Source organism: Lepus europaeus, chromosome 6 (assembly GCF_033115175.1).
Source record: "Lepus europaeus isolate LE1 chromosome 6, mLepTim1.pri, whole genome shotgun sequence".
Classification (NCBI taxonomy): Eukaryota; Metazoa; Chordata; class Mammalia; order Lagomorpha; family Leporidae; genus Lepus; species Lepus europaeus.
Window position 1 is genome coordinate 61763085 of NC_084832.1, and position 21110 is coordinate 61784194.

Consider the following 21110-nt stretch of genomic DNA (forward strand, 5'->3'; position numbering starts at 1 on the left):
GCCTGCCTGGCTCTTTTTTTTTAATTTATTTGAAAGGCAGAGTTACAGAAAGAGAGGGAGAAACAGAGATCATCCATCCACTGGCTTGTTCCCTAAATGGCTGCAATGGCCAGATTGATTTATTTGAGCTTTGATTTTTTTAAAATACTGAACAACTTGGTTATTAATACTATCAGGAAGAAACCACTTAATTTTCCCTTTCAAAAAATAATGAATGATGTCCCTGTTTGTCATGAGAAGAGGTCTATACTAAAAAACAATGGTGTGAAAAACCTTTTTATCTATTTAAACAGCAGTTGGATCATGTATTTACTATCATTTTTATTATTAATCTATCATTTTGTATGATGTTATGAAGCAACAGGAAGTATTATGTTTTTGACTTATAAAGCACAAACTGTAAATTTTTAGTTAAGAATGACTTTGTTTTTGTTTTTTAGTTTTGAATTGCAGAGAACGCCACGAAAAAATAATCCTGATGAAGAAGTAAATGTGATTCCTCCACACACTCCAGTTAGGTATGAATTTCCTTATTTTTCATTTTCCTTGTAATTATTCAGTGCTTTGTAGTGTTGCAGATTTGTTCATTTGCTTCATTATATATTTGTACACATATACAACAAATACATATTGGATGTGCTTTGTGTGCCAGGTGGTTTACTAGTTGCCAATAGTATGGTTATTAAACCTGGCTTTACCTGCCCTCAGTTTTCATTACTGAAATGGGAGTGTGTTCCATCTTAGTAAACAAAAAAGAAAAAAATATATATCACATTTTATCTACATATAACCTTGCAGAGCTATATTGTCTGTCCTTTTTCTTATTCACTTCTCACATCTAAGTATGTTGTCAAGTCTTGTTGAATATACCTCCAAAATATTTTTTAAAATATTTATTTATTTGAAAGTCAAGAGTTACAGAAAGGCAGAGGCCGAGAGAGAGGTCTTCCATCCACTGGTTCACTCCCCAGATGGCCGCAATCACCAGAGTTGGGCCTAGCTGAAGTCAGGAAACAGGAGTTTCTTCACAGCCTCTCACGAAGTGGCAGGGGCCCAAGCACTTGGGTCATCTTCTACTGCTTTCCCAGGCCATACCAGAGAGCTGAATCGGAAGTGGAGTAGCCAGGACTAGAACCGGTGCCCATATGGGATGCCAGCACTGTAGGAGTGGCGTTGCCTGCTACACCACAGTGCCAGTTTCCTCTAAAATATTTCTTAAGTCCATCTACTACTCTCTGTTTCTATTCTTACCACTTTTGTTCAAGACATCTTTCTCGTCTTGGGATAGTTCTTTGCAGTAGCCTACTGACTGATCTGACTGCTTCTACTCTCCCTCCTTTCCCATCCTCAGATCTATTCTCCACTGAGCCCAAGAATAATATTCTAGATATGTAAATCATATGATATGTATCCTGCTATTAATACCTGCTGATTACTTCCCATGCAGTTTCCTTAACAATGCCTATAAGACCTTGTATGATCTGGCTTGTGTGCCTCTCTGATCTTATTTGTTTTCTTGCACATTCTGCTTTAGCTACACTTTGGTCTTCTACTTTATTGCATTCTGCGAACTCTTTTGAACTTGAAAACCTTCACACTTGATATTCTGTCTTCTTGAAGCTCTTCTTTCTGTGGATTGTCAACTGCTATTCTTCCTTAAGGTTCAGCACAAATATTGCATTTTTAAGGTTATATTTCTCCCTAAAGTGTTGTATTATTCCTTCTCATAGCATACTGTTCTATTTCTTCCATAATGTATATCACAATTATAATTATAAATTCATTTGTCTTTGCATATGGTTTTCACCAATACCCACAATATCCTTTAAATTTCATACTATATGGGCTATGGCTATTTTTGTTTACCATTTAATAATTAGAACCTAGCCTAATACCTGGTACATAGTAGACAATCATTAATATATTTTAAATGACTGTATAGACATGAAACAAATACATTTTCATATTAATATCATAAAAGACTAATGAACAAGTTAATGAGATGGCACAGAATTATGAAGCAATGTTATTGAAATGTTTAACAGGACAGACATTTTAAGATGTGCAAATAGGGGCTGGCATTGTGGCTTAGTGGGTAAAGCTGCTGTCTGCAATGCTGGCATTCCATATGGGTGCTGGTTCAAGTCCCATCTGCTCCACTTCCAATCCATCTCTCTGCTAATGTGCTCGGGAAAACAACGGAATATGGCTCAAATGCTTGGGACATATTCAAATGCATCCACATGGGATATCAGAAGAAGCTCCTAGCTCCTGGCTTCAGACTGGCCCAGCTCCAGCCATTTAGGGAGTGAACCAGCAGATGAAAGATGTCTCTCTCTCTCTCTCTCTCACTCTCTCTCTCTCTCTGTAATTCTGCCTTTCAAATAAAAAAAAATCTTAAAGATGTGCAAACAGCATGTGCAAAGTAATGGAAATGTAAAACAACACAGTGTATCTAGAACTGTTAGTAGCTCTATGTTGATTGTAAAATAAGAGGATAAAATTGTAGGCATGGAGGTATGGTATTAGACATGACAGACCTTTTATGGCATACTCACAGGTTTACACTGTAGCTTGTACATGATACAGCTTGTGCTATAAATAGTTATGAAACAGGGGTAGGAATTAAAATCAGACTTCATTTTACAGGTGTGCATGGCAATAGTTTGTGAGTAGATGGACTGAGGAGGATAAGACAAGGTGATCCACCTGTCTACTTATCTCAGTGGTTCTTAACTAGGGGTGCAAATTAGGATAACCTGAGGGTTTTTTTTTCAAGGTGCACATGCCTAGGTTTTATGACCACAGGCATAGTGAAAATCTCTGGACTGATCTATTGTGATAGTTAAGTTCAGAGATGTAGAAGATCTGAACCAATAGGGTGCTGGTGGGAATGAAGGTTTGATAAATTTTGATGAACTCATATTTAGAATATTATTCTTGGGATACTTATGAAGAGGATATCTGGTAAATGGTATAATGTAAGGCTCTTAAAAATTAGGGGACAAATAGGGGAAGCTTAAACCGTGAAAATAGATGAGATTGCCTAAAGCAAAGGTTTTTAATGGCAAGTGTGTTGGCTAAGGGCCAAACCCAAAAGAATGCTAGCATCTAAGGACTAAATGGAAGTTAGATTCTGAAGAATGAGAAGGCCCAGAGAGTGAAGCCAAGAAAAGTCCAAGGAGGGAGGGGGTTTGAGGAAAGAGTGTTTAGGTGTCAAATGCATCAAAGAAGTCAAATATCAGAACAAATGATATGAAAGACAAATGTTTTTTGATTTTAACAGTTGTGGTTCTAGTCATTCTAGCTGAAATACATTAGTAAGCATAGTCGCACAGGAAAGCCACATTGCAATACTGTGAGTGAAAGGTAAAGAAGTGTAGCTATAGCTCTGAGGGGCTTAGCTGAGAACACTGAAAATATTTTACTTAATATTTAAGGACCCTTTCAGCCCAAAACATTCTGAAAATCTTTGCATCATTAAGCAATGTCTCAAATACACTGCTACTCCAAAATTGGAGCGCTCATATTTCCTATACATTCTGCCACACACACACTTGATATTATACAATTAAAAAGATGTAATGATACTGACTTGATTTTATGCTTTGAAAATAGTGATTTTAAAAATTATTCAGGAACTTAGTGCCTTTCTTCTTCAAATATTTCCATAAAGGGCAGTCACCTGATTCTTTATTTGAGCTTTTAAATATCTGCTTGTTTTTATTCAAAAGTGTTTAGTATTTTCTTGTAATTTTTTGAAAGAATGCCATTTTGATGCCCTTTATTTCTGTTTAATATGAAAATATATAATGCCATTGTCTTTACTCCTAAAAATAGTGTCATTGATTTGACCCATTAATGTTTTATTGATATGTAGTATTATTAGTAAATATCAGTTCTATAATTATAAACTCATTGGCTATTGAGTACATCTTTTCTTCAAGATTTAAGTAAAATGGAATTTCTTGCAAGCAACAGTACACATAGGAATTTTTTTTAAGAAAAAGATTTATTTACTTGAAAGGCAGGGTTACAGAGATGGAGAGACAAAGAGAAAGATCTTCCATCCATTGGCTTACTCCTTAAATAGCAACAATGGCCAGGATTGGGCCAGACTGAAACCAGAACCTGGAACTCCATCTGGGTCTTTCACATGGGTGCAGGGGTCCAAGCACTTGGACAATCTTTTGCTGCTTTCCCAGGCGCATTAACAGAGAGCTGGATTGAAAGTGGAGCAGTGGGGCCAGCGCTGTGGTGTAGCGGGTAAAGTCCTGGCTGCTCCACTTTGATCCAGCTCTCTGCTATGGCCTGAGAAAGAGGTAGAGGATGGCCCAAGTCCTTGGGCCCCTGCACTCATGTGGGAGATCTGGAAGAAGCTCTTGGCTCCTGGCTTTGGATTGGTGCAGCTCTGGCCATTGTGGCCATTTGGGGAGTGAACCAGCAGATGGAAGACTTCTCTCTCTCTCTCTGCCTCTCTGTAACTCTGCCTTTCAAATAAATAAATCTTGAAAAAAAAAGAGAGAGAAAGAGAGAGGGAGAGAGAGAGAAAGGCAGGAAGAAAGGAAGGGAAGAAAGGAAGAAAGGCAAGAAAGGAAGAAAGAAAAAGTGGAGCAGCTAGGAGTTGAACTAGCACTCATATGATATGAGATGCCAGTGACTTAACTTGCAGCTTCATAAACAGCCCTGGTAAAGTCTTATTTCAGGGAACTTTTAAAAGATAAAGAGGAGCAAGTGTATTTAAAAGTACATTTAATTTAGAAAATATATGAATTTCATTTTTTCTTTATTTCTCTTCATTGCTTAACTCTTCTTTGTTTTTTCTTCTAGGACTGTTATGAATACCATTCAACAATTAATGATGATTTTAAACTCAGCAAGTGATCAACCATCAGAAAATCTGATTTCCTATTTCAATGTAAGCCAAATATATAATGTTATTTTTGTTAATCTTGACAAAACATTTGTAAATTAAACATCAAAGACTCAATATTTTAAGACATTTATCTCCTATCCAACATGTAGTTATCCTTGATCTTATTTCTTGCTTTTAACCCCCAAATAGATTTTATTAGTAGTGTTGTTTTAATTTAGAAGGTGCTATTTTTACATTTTTTTTTTTTTTTGACAGGCAGAGTGGATAGTGAGAGAGAGACAGAGAGAAAGGTCTTCCTTTTTGCCATTGGTTCACCCTCCAATGGCCGCTGTGGCCGGCACATTACGCTGATCCAAAGCCAGGAGCCAGGTGCTTCTCCTGGTCTCCCATGCGGGAGCAAGGCCCAAGCACTTGAGCCATCCTCCACTGCCTTCCCGGGCCATAGCAGAGAGCTGGCCTGGAAGAGGGGCAACCGGGATAAAATCTGGCGCCCCAACCGGGACTAGAACCTGGTGTGCTGGCGCCACAAGGCGGAGAATTAGCCTGTTAAGCCACGGCGCCAGCTATTTTTACATTTTCTAATATTTACCATTTGTCTTGCTCGCTTTCTTTCTTGCAATCTAGACCTCACTTTTGAAATAATTTTCTTTCCTCTACATATACATTACTTTTTAAAATTTATTTTATTTTATTTACTTGACATGAGGTGAAAGTGAGAGACAGAGACCGACAGAGGGAGCTCACATCTTCTGGTTTACTTCCCAAATGCCTACTGTGGCCAGGGTAGGGCTAGGGCCACACCCAGGAGTCGGGAGCCAGGAACTCAATCCATGTCTCTCACAGGGGTGGTAGCAATTCAATTACTTGGGTCATTTCCTTTTGCCTCCCAGGGTCTGCTTTGGTGGGAAGCTGGAGTCAGGAAATGGAGCTGGGAATTAAACCTAGGTACTCTGATACGGGATGCAGGTGTCTTAATTGGTAGCCCAAATACCTCTTCCCAGATAATATTCTTTAATAATTCCTTTAGTGAGGTTAGTTTGGAATGAATTTACAAGGCTTGGTTTTGTTGTCTGAAAATATCCTTTTCCTCAATTTTAGTAAGATAACTGGATCCTTAGCTCTAGCTGACATTTACTATTAAAAGTTTAAGATATTACTTTATTATTTTAAACATATTACTTTACTATTACTTGGCTGCCTTTGTCATTAATTAAGGAATCTTCTGTCATTCTGTTCTTTCTTTTGGAGAATTTATTTGTGTTAAAGGCAGAGAGACAGACAGGCAGAGATCTTCCATCTGCTGGTTCAATCCCCAAATGTGTGCAAAGCCAAGGGTGGGTCAGGCTGAAGCTGGGAGCCCAGATTCAGTCTGTGTCTCCCCCATGGGTGGCAGGGATCCAGATACGTGAGCCATCATCTGCTACCTCCCAGGGAATGTATTAGCAGAAGGGTGAATTGAAGAAGAGAAGCCAGGGCTTGAACTAGGCACTCAAATCTGGGATGCAGACATCCCAAGTGGTAACTTAATCACTGCTCCAAACACCTTCCCCGAATTGTTCCTTCTTTGTGGTTAATCTGTCTTTTCTTTTCTGACTGCTTCTATTATCTTTGAATGTGGGGGGCAGCGTTGTAGCACAGTGGGTTAAAACAGCATCCCATATGGGCACCAGTTCTGGTCCTGGATGCTCCACTTCTGATCCAGCTCCCTGCTCATGCCTGTGATTTTTCCACTGGGAAAGCAGTGGAAGATTGCCCAAGTCCGTGGGCCCCTGCAGCCACATGGGAGACCTGGATGAAGTTCCTGGCCCTTGGCTTCAGCCTGGCACAGCCTTGGCTGTTGTGGCCATTTGGGGATTGAACCAGTGGATGGAAATCTCTCTGTCTCTCCCCCTCTCTCTGTAATTCTGACTTTCAAATAAAATAAATATATCTTTAAAACAGATCTTTGGCCGGTGCCGTGGCTCAACAGGCTAATTCTCCGCCTTGCGGCTGGCACACCAGGTTCTAGTCCCGGTTGGGGCGCCGGATTCTATCCCGGTTGCCCCTCTTCCAGGCCAGCTCTCTGCTATGGCCCGGGAAGGCAGTGGAGGATGACCCAAGTCCTTGGGCCCTGCACCCGCATGGGAGACCAGGAGAAGCACCTGGCTCCTGGCTTCGGATTAGCGCGATGCGCCGGCCACAGCGGCCATTGGAGGGTGAACCAACGGAAAAAGGAAGACCTTTCTCTCTGTCTCTCTCTCTCTCTCTCACTATCCACTCTGCCTGTCAAAAAAACAAAAAACAAAAAACAAACAAACAAAAAAAAACAGATCTTTGAATGTGATGTTACATAAGGAGTTAATATTGGCCATAGCCCTGCAATCTGTTTTTTATCCTTTATTCAACCCATTTTCATAATATGGTTCTTGCCTGGGTCTGTGTACATTGCAGTTTGCAAACTTCTAATAGACTTTGAGTTTGATACCTGAAAGATCCTGCTACCCTCCCTCCCCTGAAAAAAGGAAGAGTGAATGAAAACTAGCATCTGTATTGCTTGCTTGTTTCTTCATTCCTTATCTAAACTCAGTTGAGGGTTAGTATCTGCTGAAATCCCATTCTATGGAAACTGGATGTAAGACCAGGATACTTATTAAACTTGGTTTGTTGCAATAATTATGTACTTTTTTTGTAGCTTACAACTTAGTTATTACCATATCCTACCTGTGATTTTTATTCTCTTGCTATGTTCCTCCCAGGAATTAGTAGTCGTACTTGTCGGAATAGTCATAATTGTGTTGGCTTAGAACTGTTTGGGGCCAGCGCCGTGGCTCACTTGGTTAATCCTCCACCTGCAGCACCGGCATCCCATATGGGCACCGGGTTCTAGTCCTGGTTGCTCCTCTTCCAGTCTAGCTCTCTGCTGTGGCCTGGGAAGGCAATGGAGGATGGCCCAAGTGCTTGGGCCCCTGTACCCGCATGGGAGACCAGGAGGAAACACCTGGCTTCTGGCTTCGGATCGGCGTAGCTCCGGCTGTAGCAGCCATTTGGGGAGTGAACCAACAGAAGGAAGACCTTTCTCTCTGTCTCTGTCTCTAACTGTCTAATTCTCTCTGTCAAATAAAAAAATTTTTTTAAAAAAGAACTGTTTGTCTAACTTGGATAATATTGCATTTGTTTATGGGTTGTCTGTAACACATGAAGATTTACCAAGAGGTATCTACCCAGTTACCTAAAACTTTTAGCAAGGGGTAATGATAGAAGTTAAAAGAATGATGAATTTCTTCCTTCTCAAAGATTATTTCTGAATATGTCCTCCAACATTTAGAATATGTAGGAGTTCTTTTTTGTTTTGGATTACATTACTTGAGCAGAAAATTCTGCTTTAAAAATTCCCAGGAGAGGCTAGCATTGCAGCACAGAGGGTTAAGCTGCTGCCTGCTGCAGCAGCATTCTATATTGGAATGCTGGTTTGAGTTCCAGTTACCCTGCTTCCTATGCAGCTTCCTGCTAATGCAACTGGGAAGGCAACAAAAGATATGGCAAATACTTGGGTACCTGCAACCCATGAATGGTGTTCCTGGCTCCTGGCTTCAGCCTTGCCCAGCCCTGGCTGTTGCAGCCATTTGGGGAGTAAACCCAGCAGATGCGATCCCTCTCTGTCTCTGTCTTTTTCTATCAGTCTGCTTTTCAAATAAATAAATAAATAAATCTTAATTAAAAAATATTTCCTGGAGCTTCAATATAAAGCTTGACTTTTAATGAAGCTTAACAGCTTAACTTTGAAGTTTAGTGCACATCTGACAAACTGCCTATCTCAGAGTGAGTGTTCATTGAAAGTCATTACATTTTTTTTCTTTTTTTGACTTTATCAGTTCATGTGTCTTCATTTTTAAACTTGAGACCTTCCTGTCTTTCAGTTTTAGAATCTGTGGACATTTTAATGAACATTTTGGCAACAATGATTTAGGCCTGGAAATACTTCTTCGTTATATGTTTCTAAAATTTGTATGTTTTCATTTAATAATATACAATTATTAATATTCTAGAATGAAATTTTTGAATGACATTGTATATGTTACATGGAAAATTATAGTTAATTTTAGACTGTTTTCTAATGTATAATATTTTAATGTATTTGATCTATAAAGATTTTATTTATTTTTTAAATATTTATTTATTTATTTGAAAGTCAGAGTTACACAGAGAAAGGAGAGGCAGATAGAGTCTTCCATTTGCTTGTTCACTCTCCATTTGGCCACAGTAGCTGGAGCTATGCCAATCCAAAGCCAGGAGCTTCTTTCAGGTCTCCCACGTGGGGCCCAAGGACTTGGGCCATCTTCCACTGTTTTCCCAGGCCATAGCAGAGAGCTGGATCAGAAGTGGAGTAGCCGGGACTCGAACCAGCGCCCATATGGGATGCTGGCACTGCAGGCAGCAGCTTTACCTGCTATGCCACAGCACCGGCCCCTCTATAAAGATTTTAAAACAAAATCAATCTGTGTAGCAAATCAGAATCATGTTTATATTTTAGTAAGTTAGAATCATGCTTGTTTTATATATATATATATATATATATTAACATCATAATAAGAAAAGCATAATGCTATAATACATCCTGATTTTCATTTTAATTTTATGTGATATGTTTTAATTATTAAAGTTTATGCAGCTTTGCCCAATATGTATTATAATTTCTTTTGTCACTATTTTCCTATCTTATGTTTCAGAAAATGTAGTTAAATGATTTAGCTGATTTTTAATCCTTTTAAAAATTATTTATTTGGGGAACCTAGTGGCTCGTCAGCAGGAGGCAGGGAATTGTAAGTGGTATTGGAGACAGAAACTTCAGGAGTAGGGAGTTCACTCTGGATATTGTGGGATGCCATCAACAGACAAGAAGTAACCTTCCTCAAGCGGACATGTGGTTGGCAGTTGTCAACTGCTGAAGTGTCGGCAGGTCCGGTCTCTAAAGAATTGGAAAAACACAACGGACATTTCTCCACCTGCCAAGGTGAACCACTGATCCTTCATTAAGTCTGATGGAGACTATGATTACCTCATCAAGTTTTTAGCTTTGGCAGACTCTGGTGTAGGAAAGACCAGTGTGCTTTACCAGTACACAGATGTAAAATTTAATTCCAAATTCATCACGACTGTGGGCATTGATTTCAGGGAAAAGAGAGTGGCCTACAGAGCCAATGGGCCCGATGGGGCCATTGGCAGAGGCCAGAGAATCCACCTGCAGCTGTGGGACACAGCTGGGCAGGAGAGGTTCCGTAGCCCGACTACGGTGTTCTTCGGAGACGCCATGGGTTTTCTTCTGCTTTTTGACTTGACAAATGAGCAAAGTTTCCTCAATGTTAGGAACTGGATAAGCCAGCTACAAATGCATGCATACTGTGAAAACCCAGACATAGTGCTGTGTGGAAATAAGAGCGATCTGGAGGAGCAGAGAGTGGTCAAGGAGGAGGAAGCCAGAGGACTTGCAGAGAAGTACGGAATCCCCTACTTTGAAACTAGTGCTACCAATGGGACAAACATAAGCCAAGCCACTGAAATGCTCCTGGACTTGATCATGAAGCGAATGGAACAGTGTGTGGACAGGTCCTGGATTCCTGAGGGAGTGGTGCGCTCCACTGGGCATACCTCTGCAGATCCGTTAAATGAAGAAAAGGAGAAAGGGTCGTGTAGCTGTTGAAGCATCCAGTGAGCACCCACTAATTCCAGTGGCCCTTGTCTGTGACCTTCTCTGTAGCTGATACAAGGCACAGTGGAGATTGATAGGTGTCTTGTACAAACTGCTTCTCCCCATCCCCATTAAGTTATCTGTTTGGTATATAGTTTCAAAGTTAATTTGCTGCAGCTTTGTAGATACTTCTTTAAGATTCAGGCTGAGAGGAGAAGATGTATTTTTCTATTTACAAGCCTGTGTAGAAATGAAGTGTATGTATCTTAAATGAATCTTGTGCCAATTCAACTATAATAAAAAAGTGGTCTAATCATTCAAAAAAAATTATTTATTTGGAAAGGAAGAGTGACAGAGAGGGAAAGATGAAAGAGAAAGAGAGAGATCCGTTTTTGGTTCACTACCCAAATGCTCACAGTAGCTCAACCTAGGTTAATCCAAAGCCAGAAGTCAAGAACTCCATCCAGGTCTCCTATGTAGGTAAAAGGAACTTGGGCCTTGATCATTGCCTCATAGGAACATTAGCAGCAAAGCTAGATTAGAAATATGGAGTAGCCAGGACTTGAACCAGGCACTACAATGTGGGATGTGGGTGTTTCAAGCAAGAACTTAATCCTGTGCCACAATGCTAACCCTAATAATTCTTTTTTTTTTTTTTTGAAAAAAAAAAAAAAAAGATTTATTTATTTGAAAGTTAGAGTTACACAGAGAGATGAGAGGCAGAGAGAGAGAGAGAGAGAGACAGAGACAGAGAGAAAGGTCTTCTGTCCACTGGTTCACGCCCCAATTGGCCGCAATGGCCGGAGCTGCGCCAATCTGAAGCCAGGAGCCAGGAGCTTCTTCTGGGTCTCCCAAATGGGTGCAGGGGCCCAAGGACTTGGGCCATTTTCTACTGCTTTCCAAGGCCATAGTAGAGAGCTGGATTGGAAGTGGAGCAGCCGGGTCTTGAACCGGTGCCCATATAGGATGCCGGCACTTCAGGCCAGGGTGTTAACCTGCTGCACCACAGTGCAGCCCCCCTCCCCCCATTAATTCTTAACTCTTTCAAAAACAGTTTTAAATTAGAAAGCGATACCAGGCTCAGACCTTTTTTTTACTTCATGAGCTTTTGGGGTGTTAACATGCATGTTAATATAAATCTTAATTGGAGGGGCTGGCGCTGTGGCTCACTTGGCTAATCCTATATGGGCGCCGGGTTCTAGTCCTGGCTGCTCCTCTTCCAGTCCATCTCTCTTCTGTGGCCCAGGGAAGGCAGTGGAGGATGGCCCAGGTGATTGGGCAACTGCACCCGTGTGGGAGACCAGGAGGAAGTACCTGGCTCCTGGCTTCGGATCGGCGCAGTGCTGGCCGTGGCGGCCATTTTTGGGGTGAGCCAACAGAAGGAAGACCTTTCTCGCTGTCTCTCTCTCTCTCACACACTAACTCTACCTGTCAAATAAGTAAAAAATAAATAAATAAATAAATAGATAAATAAATAGATAAATAAATAAATCTTAATTGGAGGCATTTTATGCAAATATATTATGGATGGAAATGCTGGCAAATCTGCTCTTCCCTTAGCCTAACAGCAGAAAATATAGATAATAGGATTTTTAAATTGAACTCTAATGTTTTTTGGTCGCTAACATCCAATGAAAAATTTGTGGCCTATTTATTCTTTGTAGTTGTATATGCGAAGTTTACTTTGGAAATATTACACATTTCTTATAGATAATTGAAAGTTTAAAGTCATATATTATGAAACAGCAAATGTTAATTGTGATTAATTAAATTAATCCTCAGTGTTGATTTCTCTTTATACCTCTTAAAGAACTGCACAGTGAATCCAAAAGAAAATATTCTGAAAAGAGTGAAGGATATTGGATGCATCTTTAAAGAAAAATTTGCCAAAGCTGTGGGACAGGGTTGTGTTGATATTGGATCACAGGTAACTAGAGTTTATTTTTACTGGTGCCACAGTATAGAAAGGTAGCATCTCTGCAGATTGTATAAATACTATAATATTATATGACCAATAGATAAACTATTAGCAGATGTTGTATGCCAGCTGCCTGTGTAGGCTGCTATTTGTGGGAAACTGGGAAAGCACTTTGACTTGCATTACAAAAAAATCAAAAGCACACATGCGAATTGTAATTTTAGAAAGTACAGTAAGAAAATAATTAAAATCTTTGATATTATTAAAGCTAGGGGGTGTATGCTTTGACTTCTATATGTAGGAATTTTCACATATGTTTATATTTATGTGAATGGGAGCATACTATACATGCCATTTCTTATTGATATTACTATTTCAGAAATCTAAAATCAATATATTGGATAAGAATGTGTAAAATCTGGAGTTACAGCCCTGGGTTTATATCTTGTTCTACCATTTATGAACATATCATTTAAGTTCTCTGAGATTCAGGTTCTGTATTCTGTTTTGTTGTATGGCATTAATGAAGGTAATATGTAAAAATGAGTTTGAAAACTATAATCCACTATACATATTTATTCCAGTTACATTTTGCTGCCTTCAGGGTTTTAACCAACTATATTTAAAAATTCTTTCTAGTTTTATGCTCTTAATTTGGGATGAAGGAATATGGTGTGTGTGTGTGTAAATCTGAAATTTAGTTATTCTTTCAACTACTAGGTTATTTGGTTAAAACTTTTTTGCTGATAAGATTGGTCTGGTTTTTGCCTGTCCAGTTTTACTAAGTTTGATGGATAGTGACTCTTCTTTGAATCCCAGACAGCCATTTTGGAAAGTGTATGTTATAGATTTCAAAAAATATTTTATGAGGAGGTCTCCAGAAAGCTCATAGAAAATGTATATTATGAAATAAAGCTATGCATGAATTTCAAAATTTGGGGGATACCCTTTAATTCCAATTTTCCACAATTTTTTGAATTACTGTTAAACATGATACTCATGAAATGCTTCAGTAGTACCAGGCACTTAACATACCCTTAGTATGAATGGCGTAACTGAAATGGAGTAAAGGAAAATCAGGTAGTGGATCTACCCTCTTGATAATTTACTAGAAATGTTAACCATCACTTTATACTGAAGCTTTTTTTTTTTTTTAAGATTTATTTATTTATTTGAAAGGCAGAGTTTCAGTGACAGAGAAGGAGAGACAGAGAGAGATCTTCCATCCATTGATTCACTTCTCAAATGGCTGCAATGGCCAGGGCTGTGCCAGGCTGAAGCCAGGAGCCAGGAGCTTCATCTGGGTCTTCCATGTGGGTTTAGGGGGCCAGGGACTTGGACCATCTTCCACTGATTTCCCAGGCACATTTGCAGAGAGTTGGATCAGAAGCAGTGCAGCTGGGACTTGAACCAGTGCCTGTATGGGATTCCAGCCCTGTAGGCTTAACCTGCTACACTATAGCACCAGCCCCTGAAGTCTTTCTTAAGTTTAGACAAAATAATTTTTCATCTCTTGGTAGCCTTATTTCTAAGAAAGGTCAAAAGAGTGTTTCAAAAAAATTTTTTAAAAGACTTAAAAACATTGTAATTGTAATTTTTCTAGAGTAGAGGGATCTTATTTTTTTTTTTCTTTTTTTGTTTGTTTGTAGCGATACAAACTTGGAGTCCGATTGTATTACCGAGTAATGGAATCCATGCTTAAATCAGTAAGTTAAAAAGAATATACTTGAAAAAAATTCAGTGTTGCCCCAAAGAAGGTCTCAACTAAACTGTTTTTAAAATTATCTGTTTTAGGAAGAAGAACGATTATCCATTCAAAATTTTAGGTAACTTTTTTAGTTTTAGTATAGCATTCTTTTTCTTTTTTCTAAAAGTAAAGATTTTAAAATCATTTTTTCTTTTTTTCATTAGCAAACTCCTGAATGACAACATCTTTCATATGTCTTTATTGGCGTGTGCTCTAGAAGTTGTAATGGCTACATATAGCAGTAAGTTAAATTTTAATAAATAAACATTTTGGCTCAATTTACAGTAAAAAAAATCTTTCAGGTGTGCTGTGTGTTCTTTGGGACAGAGAACAATGTGAAATTAAGGAGAAGAAATGTATATTTTAGATCAGTATATACTGAAGAATATCGTTGGCCATCATAAGCCATTTAACTGGCTTATCTGAATCATTTCATGTCCTCTTGAGGAAAGTATTTTGCTAGGCTTCTATTCTGAGCATACTGAATCCAGTAAATGTACCTACTGAAATCTCTTCAAAGACCCGTAAGATTGTAAAATGCCAGAGGAGTATCCTGTGTGAAATGTGGAAGCACTGCTTGTAATCTCCATGGTTGTGAGAGAATCCATCAGAAAAACAGAGCAAAGGCTGATAATAGTGTCTTCTTTTCTTTCTTTCTTTTTTAAAGACTTGTTTGTTTATTTGAAAGATGGAATGTCAGACAGAGAGGGAGCAACAGAGAAAGAGAGAGAGAGAGAATCTGGGGCCGGCACCGTTGGCTCACTTGGTTAATCCTCTGCCTGCGCTGCCAGCATCCCATATGGGCACCAGGTTCTAGTCCCTGTTGCTCCTCTTCCAGTCTAGCTCTATGCTGTGGCCCCGGGAGGCAGTGGAGGATGGCCCAAGTGCTTGGGCCCCTGCACCCGCTTCGGAGACCAGGAAGAAGTACCTGGCTCCTGGCTGGCTCCTGGCTTCGGATTGGCGCAGCGCCGGCCATGGCGGCCATTTGGGGAGTGAACCAACGGAAGGAAGACCTTTCTCTCTGTCTCTCTCTCTCACTAACTCTGTCTAATAAAAAGAGAGAGAGAGAGAGAGAGAGAGAGAGGGAGAGAATCTTTCATCCACTGGTTCACTCCTCAGGTGGCTGCTGCAGCCAGGGCTAATCCAGGCTACATCTGGTCTTCCCCATGAGTGGCAGGGGCTCAGCCAAGCACTTGGGCCATCATCCACTACCCTCCCTGGTGTATTAACAGGAAGCTAGATTGGAAGTAGTGTAGCTGGAACTTAAACCAGCACTCCAATGTGGGATGCATATGGGTTAAGCAGTGATTTAAGCTGCTGTACCACAATGCTGGCCCCTGATAATGGTGTTTTCTTAAAGTATAATTTTAAATATGTACTGTTTTGCAAATAATGTTACAAATGCCTAAAAATTTTCAGTTGCCAAAACAAAAGAGGGACATTTATCTAAGGATACAAAAAAATACACAATTAATAAGAGGGAATAAAATTGCTAAATAGATGTGGAAAATTTTATTTACTAACCAAGAAATATACATAAAAAATGAGATGCTATTTTCTAACAAGTGAAATTAGCAAAATTTTAAAGAATCCTTCTCTCCCTCTACTAAGGATTAATGAGAGAGTTAACATGGTTATGCTAATAAATTGCTGGTAAGATATTAAACTTGTCCACGATATAAATTTAGGATATTTAAGCTTTTGAAATTCTGATATAACCTGTGAGCCTTTACTCTAAGGAAACTATACCATGCACATATACTTGAAATATGGAAGTCTATTTTCCAAGAGTCCACAGACTCATAACTAAAAATTTCTGCTGAAGATTTAGGTGGTGTGGTTCAGTGTTTAAGCCATCACTTATGATGCTGGCATCCTATATTAGAGTTCCAGTTCGAGTCATGGCTGCTCTGATTTTGATCCACCACTCTGCGAATGTATTTGGGAAAGCAGCTGATGATGGCCCACGTATTTGTGTCCCTGCCATTCACATGAGAGACCTGGATGGGGCTCCTGGCTTCAGCTTCACTGAACTCTGGCCATGGTAGCCATTTGGGGAATGGGCCCAAAATTGGAAGATCTCTGTCTCTATTTCTCTATCTGGGACTCTGCCTTGCAAATGAATAAATAAATCTTTAAAAAAAATTTACTCTAAATAAAGATTGCTTAACCTTCCTACTGTGTTTTAATTCTTTGTTTGATAAGACCTTCCAAGTGAAAATACTTAGTTAAGTCTTAACATTTCATATCTATATATGCTTTTTCTTTTTTTTTTTCTTTTTTAGGAAGTACATCTCAGAATCTTGATTCTGGAACAGATTTGTCCTTCCCATGGATTTTGAATGTACTTAATTTAAAAGCCTTTGATTTTTACAAAGTGATTGAAAGTTTTATCAAAGCTGAAGCTAACTTGACAAGAGAAATGATAAAACATTTAGAACGATGTGAACATCGAATCATGGAGTCCCTTGCATGGCTTTCAGTAAGTAACTACCTAAAATAAGGTATTCATTTACATTTGTTACTGTGAGGTGCTTCGTAGCATTTACCTCAAGATCAATATGCAATTAATGAGTAGTATTATTTCAGTATATAGCATGAGAATCTGGTGGAATATCAGAATGGAGTTTTATTTGAGCTCCCCAAACCACCTAATACACTGATCTGTTTAGAAATAGCTTTTCTTAAAACATAGCGCTTTAAAAGGAAGGAGAATTCTTTAAAGTATTCAGATAATTTGTTTAAAATACAGGTGTTAGCCAGCGCCGTGGCTCACTAGGCTAATCCTCCGCCTTGCGGCGCTGGCACACCGGGTTCTAGTCCCGGTCGGGGCACCGGATTCTGTCCCGGTTGCCCCTCTTCCAGGCCAGCTCTCTGCTGTGGCCAGAGAGTGCAGTGGAGGATGGCCCAAGTGCTTGGGCCCTGCACCCCATGGGAGACCAGGATAAGCACCTGGCTCCTGCCATCGGATCGGCGCAGTGCGCCGGCCGCAGCGCGCTGGCCGCGGCGGCCATTGGAGGGTGAACCAATGGCAAAGGAAGACCTTTCTCTCTGTCTCTCTCTCTCACTGTCCACTCTGCCTGTCAAAAATACAAAATAAATAAATAAATAAATAAAATACAGGTGTTACCTTTGAAAATGTGTTATTAAATTTCAACAAAATAAAAATTTTGAGAATATGCTGTTTTAGATGATTAAAAAGCATTTTTCTTGTTCAATTTAGTAGGACTGTTTTTGTTCCATTGTTAAAAATCACACAAAATCTACACTGTAGTTGAAAAATCTACACTGTAGTTGGATTATAGGTATTTTTAAAAGCATTAAGGGGGCATAAATCATGTTCTGTAAGTATTCTGTTTGTGGGTGAGGTATTGATAAGGCGTTTGTTTTAATAAAAGTGGTACTTCTTAAGTAGTAATAATAACATACTTGAAAGTTTTGTTGTGCTCCTCACATCTGGATAGTTGGATAATAGCTTGTAATTCATCAAATTTGTGATTAAAAGTTTTTTTTTTAATTGTATAAAGTGCCAACACAGTGCTCAAAATTTTAGATTTTGAAACATTTCACATTTTGGATTTTTAATTAGAGATGTTTAACCAGTAAAGTCTATGCAAATATTCAAAAATCTGAAAAACTGTGAAATCTGAAAAACCTCTGTTTCCAAGCATTTCAGATAAGGGATCCTCAAACTTGATTATACTAGTCTGTAGAAATGCTAATTAAAGCACTAAGACTTAAGATACATTAGAATCCTAATCTGCAATTTAACCTTAGTTTTAATTTTTTGATTTTTGAAATACTTGGTGGTTAAGATAATCCTCTCTTGGTGTTTCCTTATATTGCTATGTACACATGGTAAATAGAGAAGAGAGGATAGGAAGGTATTGCTTTGCTGTTACTGAACTTGGTAACTACTTTTAGAATCAGCTTCCTCTTGATAAGAAAATGAGTGGTTGGAAGAAAACTTTTAGAATCTGAAGGATTAAATGAAAGTACCTATAATAAATAAATGGATAAATAAATAAAGTACTTATTTTCGGAAGCTTATATATCCTCTTCTCTCAAAAATTGAAATCAGGACTTGATTATATCATCTGAAATTGACTCTTCTTATTTCTTTTAAAGAGTTAACTCTGTTTCCATCAGCACAAATTTATTGACCATCTGCTCTATTTGTTGATTTGGAGTAGACATTGTAATGGTACTTTTAAAAAAGATATTTGTTAATTTGAAAGGCAGAGTAACAGAGAGGCAGAGGCAGAAAGAGAGAGAGAGAGAAGGAGAAAGAGAAATCATTTATCCACTGGTTCACTCCCCAGATGGCCACAACAGCCAGGGCTGAACCAGGCTGAATCCAGGAGCCAGGGGCTTCATCTGGGTCTCCCAGGTGGGTGGCAGAGGCCCAAATGCTTGGACCATCTTCTACTGCTATTTCCAGGCCATTAACAAGGATCTGTTTTGGAAGTGGAGCAGCTGGGACGTGAAACATTGCCCTTATGGGATGCTGGCATTGCAGAAAGTGGTTTTAAGAAGGCTCTGAAAATTGTGGAGGAAGTAATAGAAATTCACTGTTTTAAAAATGCTTATATTCAAGCCTCTTTAGTTAATGAATGGCATTCAAGGATTCTAAACCATATTCTTTTATTTTTGAGAATGGAGAGAAAGAAGCGGTAGTCCTAAAGTTTGGAAAAAAGTATAGTTTAATTATAACGGGATAATCTGGAAATCATAAGCCTCTGAATTTAAATTCTAAATATGGTATCTCTGGGGGATGGAACTACAGATTATTTTCATTGAAGATTTATTTATTTGAAAGGTAGAGTGATAGAGACAGACAGAAAGGGAAAGATATCTTCTATCTGCTGGTTCACTTCAAAAAGGACATAATTTCCAGATCTGGGCCATGCTGAAACCAGAAGTCGCTAACTGTATCCTGGCCTCCCACATGAGTGACGGGCGGAAGTACTTGGATTATCTTCTGTTGCCTTCCCAGGCACATGAACAGGAAGCTGGTTCAGAATCACAGCAGCCAGGACGTGAACTGACATCTGATATGGGATGCTGGTATCAGAAGTGGCAACTTGGGACTGTGCCGTAGTAGGTTAAGCCTCTGTTAGCAGTGCTGGCATCCCATATAGGCGCCGGTTCAAGTCCCAGTTGCTCCACTTCCATTTGAGCTCCCTGTTAATGCTCCTGGGAAAGCAGTAGAAAATGGCCCAAGTGCTTGGACCCTTGCACCCACATGGGAGACCAGGAGGAGGCTCCTAGCTCCTGGCTTCTGCCTAGCCCAGCTCCAGCTGTTGTGGCCATTTGGGGAGTGAACCAGTGGATAGAAGACCTTGCTCTCTCTTGTCTCTCCCACTCTCTCTGTGACTTGGCCTTTCAAATAAATAAAATCTTAGAACAATGAAAAAATAATTTTTTATTTTTATTTTTTAAAAATGTATTTGAGAAGCAGGCAAAGAAAAATTCTCATCCACTGGTTCTCTTCTCAAAGACCTGCAACAGCCCCTGACTTGGAGTATAGCTGAGACCCAGAATTCAATCCAAATCTCCCACATGGGTAGCAGAAACCCAATTACTTGGGTCATTACCACTGCCTCCCAGGGTCTGCATTAACAGGAACCAGGAGTCAGGAGTCAGAGCTATGAATCCCATCTAGACTTGGGTGTCTTAACTACTAGGCTAAATGCCCTCCTCCATCATTGTATTTTTAGTGATTATGTGGGGCAACAAGTTCAACATCCTTGCTTGACAGTCCTGAGAAATCATAATAAGAAAAAAAACACACTTCTGCCCTTTTTTCTTCCCAGAGAGATATGCTTATGTATAAGCATAAGATATTGGGACAGTCTAATGAAAAAATCTAGCAAAATGTCATTCTCTGAAATTTGGGAGATTAGAAATGATTTAGAATGCACTGTAACTAAGGGTTAGATGAAATGACTTCTAAGTGATTAGACCTATGAAATTTGTTTAGAAGTTCATAATATCAGCAAGTGATAGAGTGAGATTTGGATATCTTGGTTTCAGTATTTAAAAAACTTAACAGATTTTTAAAATAAATATTTATAAGCCAAGATATACCAGACACTCTTTTGTAAGTGGTCTGTCTTTCCTGAACTACTGCTGTGGTCTCTTCCTTTTTTTTTTTTTTTTTTTTTTTTTGATTCTTTGTTTTTTTTTATGGTTTCTTCCTTTTGATCTCCCATCTGCTACTTTGAGACCATTTCCCTCACAGCAGCCAGAGAAATCTTCTAATGCAGATGTTATGCCAGTTCCTCAGATAAAAACCTTCTGTGGAGACATGTTCAGCTACTGATGAAAGAAGACCCTACCAAATGACCTCCTGTAAAATGGGCCAGTGTACATCCTATACAGGATACAAAAAAACAATGAAATCACTGGACAGGAAAAACTGACTGTAATTGTTTAGGAGGGGAGCTGTGAGCTGGGGAACAGGCTTTTAGTCTGAGCTAAGTGCAGGAGCTGTGGGGAAGGGCCATTGAATTTCCAGCAGGAAAACTGGAATTTCTGGCCACGGAAACTTGAAAATAGAAACTAAGGAAACCTTGGTCACTGAAGAAAGTAGAAGAATCCTGCAAGGGAAAGAGCTAGAGAGAGGGCATCAAATCTGTCTACCCATAACTCTGACTGAAACCTTAATCATTCCTGTGTGACACAGAGCTGCTTAATGAAGGACAAGAGATCTGAACTGAGACTGGACCTGTTGCCCATGAGGTAGTGTGCAGTTCAAGTTCAGCAAAGATAATGCCTCTTCAAACAAACAAAAGAATAATGCTCATTTAAGAACAGTAAAAGAATTTAGATTCCTTACAATATAACACTAACAGTGTCAAGGTATTACTCTAAAATTATTCAGCATACAGAGAATGTGAAA

The 21110-nt window shown here is 39.2% G+C and overlaps 2 protein-coding genes across 3 annotated transcripts in view; both read left to right on the forward strand.

Moving 5' to 3' along the window:
• RB1 (RB transcriptional corepressor 1) overlaps positions 1-21110 on the forward strand; it is a 157430-nt gene that overhangs the window by 42407 nt on the left and 93913 nt on the right. For both annotated transcript variants that reach the window (XM_062194190.1, XM_062194188.1), the window contains exons 11-17: positions 441-518; positions 4831-4918; positions 12352-12468; positions 14109-14165; positions 14254-14285; positions 14371-14447; positions 16492-16688. In XM_062194190.1, the coding sequence (XP_062050174.1) occupies positions 441-518; positions 4831-4918; positions 12352-12468; positions 14109-14165; positions 14254-14285; positions 14371-14447; positions 16492-16688 (646 nt within the window). The remainder of the gene's footprint in view (positions 1-440; positions 519-4830; positions 4919-12351; positions 12469-14108; positions 14166-14253; positions 14286-14370; positions 14448-16491; positions 16689-21110) is intronic.
• LOC133762547 (ras-related protein Rab-27A-like) lies at positions 8051-10664 on the forward strand. The gene is made up of 3 exons (XM_062195549.1): positions 8051-8103; positions 8773-8860; positions 9891-10664. Exons 1-3 carry the CDS (start codon positions 8051-8053, stop codon positions 10551-10553), a joined length of 804 nt encoding a protein of 267 aa, XP_062051533.1. The 3' UTR covers positions 10554-10664.

Excerpts from the sequence above, each read along its gene's own strand:
- LOC133762547 (XM_062195549.1), top strand. The coding sequence starts at position 8,051 with ATGAAGATTTACCAAGAGGTATCTACCCAGTTACCTAAAACTTTTAGC. Across the intron at positions 8,104-8,772 it reads CCTAAAACTTTTAGCAAGGG|TTTTAGAATCTGTGGACATT; the intron begins GTAATGATAGAA and ends CCTGTCTTTCAG. Across the intron at positions 8,861-9,890 it reads GTTATATGTTTCTAAAATTT|TCTGATGGAGACTATGATTA; the intron begins GTATGTTTTCAT and ends TCCTTCATTAAG.